This window comes from Symphalangus syndactylus, chromosome 24, assembly GCF_028878055.3.
Source record: "Symphalangus syndactylus isolate Jambi chromosome 24, NHGRI_mSymSyn1-v2.1_pri, whole genome shotgun sequence".
In the NCBI taxonomy this organism is placed as follows: domain Eukaryota; kingdom Metazoa; phylum Chordata; class Mammalia; order Primates; family Hylobatidae; genus Symphalangus; species Symphalangus syndactylus.
In genome coordinates, this window is record NC_072446.2 from 58531311 (window position 1) to 58540430 (window position 9120).

The following is a 9120-nucleotide window of genomic DNA, read 5'->3' on the forward strand; positions in this document are numbered from 1 at the left end:
TTCCGTGACCGTGATGCTTTGGAAGAACCCAGGCCAGTGGCTTTGTGGCACATCTCTCCTTTTGGGTTTCCCTGATGTTTTCTCAAGATTAGATGGAGGTTCTGCATTCTTGGCAAGACCCCCATGGAGTGACGCTGTGTCCTGAGTATTTCATTATGTGGCTGTGTCCTCATACGGGTGACATTAACTCTGATCACTTGGTTCAGGTGCTGTCTGCCAGGTTTCTCCACTGGAAAGGTACTATTTTTTTTTTCCAAAGGAGCAGGGTATAAAAGGCAGGGCATGAAATCTGAGAACAGGTGTGCGTCAGGAATTAGGAACCAGGAACTGGGAGCTGAGGCAGCTGCTCTCTGTCTCCTTTTCTATCTCTTCCTTCTCTTGCCATGGCTCTCTAATTTCTGTTTGTCTTTGCCTTTCGGCTTCATTTCTTTTCCTCTCCAAATAATTACCTTTCTCAACTTTGCCATGCACGTGAAAGCTCGCCACTCCAGAGCGGCAGCCTCAGACCTGTTCATGTGTCCCTGTTGTCTAGAACCTGCCACCAACTCTGAGATTTCTGAGACCCCTTTCCAGATTCCCAGGAGAGAAGGCATGTGACAGGCCAGCCTGGGTCAGGCCCACCCCTGGTCCTATAACTCTGTACAGGAGAGTGGGGTCACCTTGTTGCTGGGACCCTGCCTGTGGATGGGTGGGGCTGACATCAGACACAGGGACAACGTGGACTGGACAGACATCTCCCCAGAGTGCTTAGCACGTGTACCTTTTCTTCCCTTCCTCCTCCCTCCTGATGCAACAGATCTATGGCTGAACACGTGCTTTTTTTTTTTTTGGACAGAGTCTTGCTCTGTTACCCAGTCTGGGGTGCAGTGGCACGATCTTGGTTCACTGCAACCTCCGCCTCCCGGGTTCAAGTGCCTCAGCCTCCCGAGTAGCTGGGATTACAGGCAGCAGCCACCACGCTCGGCTAATTTTTGTATTTTTAGTAGAGATGGGGTTTCACCATGTTGGCCAGGCTGGTCTTGAACTCCTGACCTCAAGTGATCTTCCCGCCTTGGCCTCCCTAAGTGCTGGGATTACAGATGTGAGCCACCACACCCAGCCATTTGCCGAACACCTTTGAAAGCTACATTTTCACCTAAGGAATTTCATGATCCAAGGGCATAAAGTGTATAAAGTGAAGAATTGGGTTTTGATGGCAATGATCATCTTCCAGGGTGTCCAGTAGATACATTTAGGTCTGGATGTAGGAAATGCCTGTAGTGGACATAATGAAGTTGAATATAGATGCGTGTCTCACCCCTCGTGGCTCGAAGTGTGGCCCATGGACCGGCAGCATCAACATCGCGTGGGAGCTGGTGAGCAATGCGGAGTCTCCGGCCCCCATCCCTGCTGAGTCAGACTCTTAACACCCGCAGGTGGCTCCAGTGCACACTGAGTTCCAGAAGGGCTGCGCGAGGTAGAAGTGTGGTTTTGTTTGTTTTGTTTTGTTTTTGAGGACCATGCGTGTCAAATTCTTTCCTACTCAAGAACGAGATTGGAAAAGAATCACGACCATCTCGGCCTCTACTTTATAAAGTTTAAATATTTTTTTAAGCTTCTTGACTCTTTTGTAATAACACTTGATCAAACACAAGAGAAAATATTGCAATCAAGAGATGTGGGAAACGTGAGCTGCAGGAGGCTGCGGCTGGAGTAACGCGGCGTCACTGTCTTATCAGAAACATCTCGTTAAAAGTAGGACTACACGCCAAAATAATGAGACAAAGTGTAGTATCAAAAATACATAAACCAGTAACATAGTTGTTTATTATCATTGTCAAGTATTATGTGTTGTACATAATTGCATGTGCTAGACTTTTTTTATGCAACTGGCAGCACGTCTGTTTACGCCGGCGTCCCCACAGACATGTGAGTGAACGTGTGGCTCCACGGCCCTAGGATGGCTGTGGTTGTCACTAGGCAACAAGAGTTGTCCAGCTCCATTATACTCTTATGGGACCACCATCCTATACGCAGTCCATTGTTGACTGCAGTACTGTTATGTGGCCCATGACTGAGCATTTATGGGTCTTTATGTATCATCACAAGCTCTTACACTGAATATAAAACTATCTCTTTCTATTTTCCTGCCTTAATTTTTACTTGCTCTGATTAATGTACTGTATTTCTCTGACATTATTTTATGTGTACACAAGGGCACACACACACACCTTAGCTACCAAAACATAAATGTAACTCTGCTGATCCAAACTCAGGAGAAAATCAAAGCTGAATGAGAACAAGGAAACTTTTCTCCCACTCAGTATTTCAATAAATGTAGCATCTTATCTATTCAGTATGCTCTTCTTTTTACTTATTTTTTTGCTATCAGATTTATGCTAATTAATTAAAGCTGAAGAACGTACTTTATTTGAATTATAAATATTATTCCACCAATAGCAGGTTTTTTTTCTTTTTTAGACAGAGTCTCGCTCTGTTGCCCAGGCTGGAGTGCAGTGGTTTGATCTCGGCTCACTGCAGCCTCTGCCTCCCAGGTTCAAGTGATTCTCCTGCCTCAGCCTCCCAAGTATCTGGGATTACGGCGTGTGCCCCCACACCCGACTAATTTTTGTATTTTTAGTAGAGATGGGGTTTCACTATGTTGGCCAGGCTGGTCTCAAACTCCTGACCTCAAGTGATCTGCTGGCCTCGGCCTCCCAAAGTTCTGGGATTACAGGTGTGGGCCACCTGGCCTAGGTTTCATTTTATTTTCTAGGTTTGTCTTCAGACTGCCTTTGGGGTGGGCCTCCTTATGGGCTAATTGCAGAGGGTGCTGATATTAGTGCGAGAAGGGCTAGGTGCAGTGACTCACGCCTGTAATTCCAGCACTTTGGGAGGCTGAGGTGGGAGGATCACTTGAAGCCAGGAGTTTGAAACCAACCTGGGCAACAAAGTGGGACCCTATCTCTACCAAAAAAAAAACACAAAAACAGCCCAGCATGTTGGTGCTTGCCTATAGTCACAGCTACTCAGGAGGCTGAGGTGGAAGGATCACTTTAGCCTGAGAGGTCGAGGATGCAGTGAGCCGTGATTGCATCCCTGCATTCCAGCCTGGTGACAAAGTGAGATCCTCTATCAAAAAAAAAATTGTGTAAGGACACAGGAGCTCAGTTTTCACATTGCTTTTTAGCTTAAGGATTCCAAAGTGATTCATTGCTAATCTCGAATGGACAGAGAAACACACAAACAAAATAAAACATTCACCGACTCCAGGTTCCTTTTCCTGGTGAGGTCTGTCTCTTAGGGAAGAAGGGGGATGGATTTTCTTACAGCGTGTCCTTGCCCGCAGACAGCAACTCTGGAACAAGCTATTAAAAGTGCCCATGAGTGTTATGACGATGAGATTCAGCTTTATAACGAGCAGATTGAGACACTGCGCAAGGAGATTGAGGAGACAGAGCGGGTCCTGGAGAAGTCTTCTTACGACTGCCGGCAGCTGGCGGTCGCCCAGCAAACCCTGAAGAATGAGCTGGACCGGTATCATCGTATCATCGAGATTGAAGGCAACAGGTGAGCATGTGCCCTCCCCATCCAGGCCAATTATTCCTTCCACAACTCTTCATTGAGTGCCTATTGTGTGCCAGGCACAGTTATAGGCAGTGGGCATGTATCAGGGAAGGAAACACAATTCCTGACCCCATGGGTGTTGGATAACTAGTAGGGGAGACAGAGGATGAAGGTACGACCAGTGCTGAGGAGGAAGTTCTAGCAGGGAGGAGGGTGGTGGTGATAGGGGTGATGGGGGAATGCTTGCAGTTTTAAGTAGGGTGGTCAGAAAAGGCCTCATTGAGAAGCCTGTGTTTTGCTCATAGGCCTCTGGGGACATGTGTCACAGCAGGTGGGATGCCCAGGAGTATTTAATGAGGTGCTGCAGGTGAGCTACCTGGCACGGAGCCTGGCACTTGAGGGCACTCAGAGGTGTTGGTGATGCTCCTGCTGCCATCCTTACAATTCTTAGTGCCTCGCTGGGTTAGTCTGTTGCTGTCACTATGTGTCTGTCTGGTCTCCTCCGTAATGGAGCTGTGACTCGATCCCTACTCACTTTAAGAAAGCTGGGAAATTCTCTCTTTCTCTCCAAGCTGTGCCAGTATTCATAGCTACCATGATTTTCCAGAGAACAGGTTGGGAATTAATTTGTGATTCTTCACTTCAGTCTTGCTAAATTCCTGGATTTTGACTGAATGAAAAGAGAAGCCCCCCACAACTGAGGTCCCCACCAGGAGCAGCTCCACCCTTCACGCTGGGTGCTCTGTCTTGGCTGTGAGCACTCGAATGCTTGGCAGGAGAAGCAGGATTTTATTTTTCTTTCTCCAGTGCTGGTCAGTGTATCTGGCGTGATTCCACATTATATTTATGTTACAGTGAACACTTTATGCACACATCTGCAAGAATAAGTCTGGAGCTGGCATTTCAATGACTTTGTAAACATTTTTGTTTTGGGACAGGTCTTCACAGAAAGGTGACTGGATACCTCTTTTATTTATCTATAAGTTCTGATTTTGGTCTAATTTTAAATTGATAGAAATGTTGCAAGAATAGAACAAGGAACTCCTGAATACTCCAGATTCACCAGTTGTTTATATTTTATCTCAATTGCTTTATCTTTTTTTCTCTATTTATATATGATATGTGTGTGTGTGTATATATATATGTATATATACATATGTCTTAAGTTGGAGATATCATACCCTGTTTGCCCTAAATACTTCAGCCTGGGTTGGCTACTCTAATTAAAAAAACCAAAAAGGCAAAAAAATCAAAAGGCAAAAAAATCAAAAAGGCAAAAATTCAAAAAGGCACTGTCTCATGGAGAAGTGGCATTTTTAGGTTATAAGCAATCCCCACTTTATAATTTTTTATAGGTATGTTTCACAATTTATGACTCTTGAGCTCAAAGAAATGATCACTTCCTTTATGTCCTCATCCAGTATGTAAATGTGTGTATGGCTGTTTAAAACGATATCTAATTTGTGAGCAATTTGGTCTAGAGAAAGCTTTTTTTTTCATTTTTGCTCAACATTAATGAGAGTCACTCTTACCCCTGACCATCTGTTTGGCTTGTTCTTTCTGGTTCTTTCTGCCAGGCTGAGCTCTGCCTTCATTGAAACTCCCATTCCCCTGTTCACCCAGAGCCATGGAGTCTGTCTCAGCACTGGATCCGGTGGGAAAGGTAACGCTCCCCAACCCTGGACTTCTGTTTTTTTCTGTCTTGAAAAAAACCAAGCGGCTCTCTTCCTGACTTTAACGTTCATGCTTGCTTCAGATCCATCTGGAAATTAAATGCTTTTTTGTGAGGGAGGACTCCTTCCCACCCTCTGCCCTCTCTGGCTTGCTAAGTGGCTGAGCTGAGAAGTTTATAAGGAGAAAAATCGACTAGGGGGCTAGGCTACCTTGGGCATGCCATCCCTAATGTGAGGCATTTATTTTGTATTTTTATGTTTGTTTTATGGTTTGACAGCAATAACTTTTGCAACACAAGGCATTTAATTGGGCGAAAAGTACAACCCAATATTCACTTCTTGCTCCCTCTGCTCGGCAGTAAGTGAACACTGGATCACATCCCACTGCCTTCCCACATTGAATCAAAGGGTTTGTGCCAACGCGTGTAACATGGTGTCCAGTGCAGAGTAGCTGCTCAGTCGTCGCTCATTCTCCCCTCCCTCAAAGCAGGCAGAAACAGCTTGGCTGGTAAATGTGGCATCTGCTTTCAACATTTGGTCTATAAGACCTCACCTCACATCGAAATCTCCCAGTTCTGAACAAGCCCAGCATTTGGGGAGAAAAGAGAAGGTGGTAATATGGATGCTCATGCATATAGGGCCTTTAAATCCTTATTTCCAGATAGCTCAGAAGGTTTTGTGGAAATGGCATTCCAGAGTCAACATGGTTGGAAAGGGAACAACCTTGCAGCCGGACGCCCAGGGCCAGGTGGGCAGGCGTGCGGCCCTGTGCACATGCGGCCCTAAGGGTCCCAGCTTGGCTGAATGCTCTGCTAATGCTGTTCTGAAATTCTTAATAATTTGAAACAAGGGGTCTTGTGGGCTTTTTTGGCACCGGGCCCTGAGATTCTGTGTAGTCCTGTAAGCACCTCCTCTTCGCATACCAGCTCCCAGCAGTTCTCCTGTGCCCCGTCCCTCTCTGCATCCCTTGCACCTGTAGCTTTGTGACCCATGTCTGCTATTGCCGGCTCACCTGGCTCTCTTTTTATTGTGAATCAGCCATGCTTGATGCCGGTGCTTGGTCAGTCTTGCCCTGTGGTTACCAGTGGGAGGGGATGCAGGGGATGACTTTTGGGCTGAAAAAGCTCAAAATTCACTATGTGGATGGAGGCGTGAAGCCTCATAGATTATACCAGGTGAGAATTTTGTGTGTTTTCTTCAACTTTTAGTTTTTCCTTTCAGCTAGTCTGGAAGCAGGAGGGTGGACTTGGGGCAGGGGATTCCTGTCATTTCTGAATTTCATAGCATCACTTCCTCTCTTGGCCTGGGAGGAAGGGGAGGCTGATCACAGCTGGGTGGCATTTATCTAGCTTGAGCTAAATATGGAATGAGGCAGATCCACCATGAACGGGTTCCATCTCCAGGCCCAAGGCCATCTGAGCATGTCAGAAGCCCCCAGGTAGCTCTGTCATCTCTCCTTTGAGGAAGTCAGAGGAGAGAATAACTTTGAGGAATGGGCTTCTGTGGATCCAAGTGTCTGCTGTGAGCTCAGTGGGGCTGCAGTGGGAACAGGGGCTAGGGCTCCCACTGAGTGTCAGGACAATGGCCTTGCATACCTTCGTAGGTTCTGCCTGGTGTGGTGGTGAACTGTGGGTGTCAGAACAGGGAGCACCTTCCCTCTGGAAGCCCGAAGGCATCCAGTGACTTGTCCAGAGTCGCCCAGCTGGACCTCAGCCTGGGCCATGGAGCAACAAAGCCAAGGCCTTTCTTCCATTGCTTCTGCTCCAGATGAAGGAAGCCCCACCCTAGTACTATAGGTATAGGCGTTTGTTTCCGAGTTAGCCTGTTTTCCAACCAGCATATTTTCTTTCTCTCTCAATGACAATTATACTTGAATTTCTGCCTGTGTGTTTTTCCAGATCTTACCAGGGCTCTGCAGGATATAACAGCAGCAAAACCAAGACAAAAAGGTCTCCCCAAGAATGTTCCAAGGAGAAAAGAGATTATAGCAAAAGACAAAATGAACGGAGCTCTGGAAGATGCAACATTAAAAGGTTTGGAAGACACAAAGCTGGTACAGGTGGTACTTAAAGAGGAAAGTGAATCTAAGTTTGAATCAGAAAGTAAAGAAGTAAGTCCCCTGACACAAGAAGGGGCTTCAGAGGATGTGCCAGATGGAGGGCAGATAAGCAAAGGCTTTGGGAAACTATACAGGAAGGTCAAGGAGAAAGTGAGAAGCCCCAAAGAGCCTGAGACCCCCACTGAGCTCTACACCAAAGAGCGGCATGTGCTGGTCACAGGGGATGCTAATTACGTGGACCCTAGGTTCTATGTCTCCTCCATCACAGCCAAAGGTGGGGTGGCTGTTTCTGTTGAAGAAGACTCTGTGCTTTATGATGGCCAGGTGGAGCCCTCTCCTGAGTCACCCAAGCCCCCTTTAGAGAATGGGCAGGTAGGTCTGCAGGAGAAAGAAGATGGACAACCAGTTGACCAGCAGCCTATAGAAAAGGAGATTGAGCCAGATGGTGCAGAGCTGGAAGGCCCTGAGGAGAAACGTGAGGGTGAGGAGCAGGACGAGGGGTCCGGGAGACCCTGTCCCACAGTCACACCTGGTGCAGAGGAACCGTCTATACCCGAGCCTCCGAAGCCTGCGGCTGGTGAGGATGGAGCTGAGGTGCTTGCAATTAGGAGCAGAAGCCTGCCAGAAAAAGGCCCTCCCAAGGCTTTGGCCTATAAGACAGTGGAAGTGGTGGAATCTATCGAGAAGATTTCCACGGAGAGCATTCAGACGTATGAAGAAACCGCTGTGATCGTGGAGACCATGATTGGAAAGACAAAGTCAGACAAGAAGAAATCAGGAGAGAAGAGCTCTTAAAATGCCCAGGCTTAATGGGATAAAATGTCTTTGGGGCCACTGTAGGTGTAATGCTTTGATATTTTAGAGCAAATGATAAAAGGGTGAGGGTTCCTGTTTGGATTAGACCATAGTTGACCCATCTGGCATTGCCAACGAAGCCTTCATTAAAATGTTTTCTTTGCTTGCACATCCTTTGTCTAATTAATAGGGACCTTGGGAATGTAGGTGGGTCAGCTTCATGAGGACAAGGATGCTCTGTTAAATGGCCACCACACCATCCTCATTTAGGAAAGAGACATGCTCTTCGTCCTGGTTCATAAGTCTCATTAGAGACTCAGATAGCATCTGAATTTCACACAGAAACATGCTAGTTGATGACATTGGCTCATCTTCATTCCGTTTCAAGCACAAGTGCATGCTTATGTGGATGAGTGTTTTGCTAGAGGTGAAATTATTAAAGGCATCTCTCTTAGCGTGGATTCCCCCAGAAGCTGATCCCAAAGCAGAGAATGTGAAGTTTCATTGGAAGATGAATTTAGGATGCACAAGTAGGAGAGTGGAGAAGGCAGGGAAGAGAAGGGAACCAATAAGGAGGACGTTACCACCAAATCAGCTCACACCAGGGGCCACTGAGGAGCTCTGGGAGACAGCATAGATCATGTGCCTCAGAGTCAGCCTCCCTGAGGGGTGAGGGAGCTGGGGTATTAATCCACCAGCTCCTGGCAGTCAGTGGGAGGTGTGCTCTCTGGGGGCCAAGAAAGCTCTCAGGCAAAGATGTCTAGGTGCTGGCATTTGGAAGTCAGGCCTGGAAATACAAGGAAGTACTAAAGGTCAAGGAGTCATAGGCAGTGCACCAGTGTCATCTGCCACCATATGTGTACCAAATGTACTTGGTATGAGATACTTAAAATTTTCTCACTCAGAGATTGCAACCTAGGTCAGGTTTCAAGAAGTAAAGTCAAGTGTCACTGTGTAAGTTGCTTGTTTAGAAGTGAGTTAATTAGTGCAGCAAGCATTTATTGAACATGTACTATGTGCCTGACAGTGTGCTGTGCCATTAAGGGG

At 46.7% G+C, this 9120-nt stretch overlaps 1 protein-coding gene across 3 annotated transcripts in view; it reads left to right on the forward strand.

Annotated features, from left to right (window-relative positions):
- BFSP1 (beaded filament structural protein 1) overlaps window positions 1-8242 on the forward strand; it is a 66291-nt gene extending 58049 nt beyond the window's left edge. For all 3 annotated transcript variants that reach the window (XM_063633942.1, XM_055266722.2, XM_063633941.1), the window contains 3 exons: window positions 3329-3549; window positions 5124-5209; window positions 7118-8242. In XM_063633942.1, the coding sequence (XP_063490012.1) occupies window positions 3329-3549; window positions 5124-5209; window positions 7118-8073 (1263 nt within the window). In that variant the 3' untranslated portion in view covers window positions 8074-8242. The remainder of the gene's footprint in view (window positions 1-3328; window positions 3550-5123; window positions 5210-7117) is intronic.
- Window positions 8243-9120: the final 878 nt, after the last annotated feature.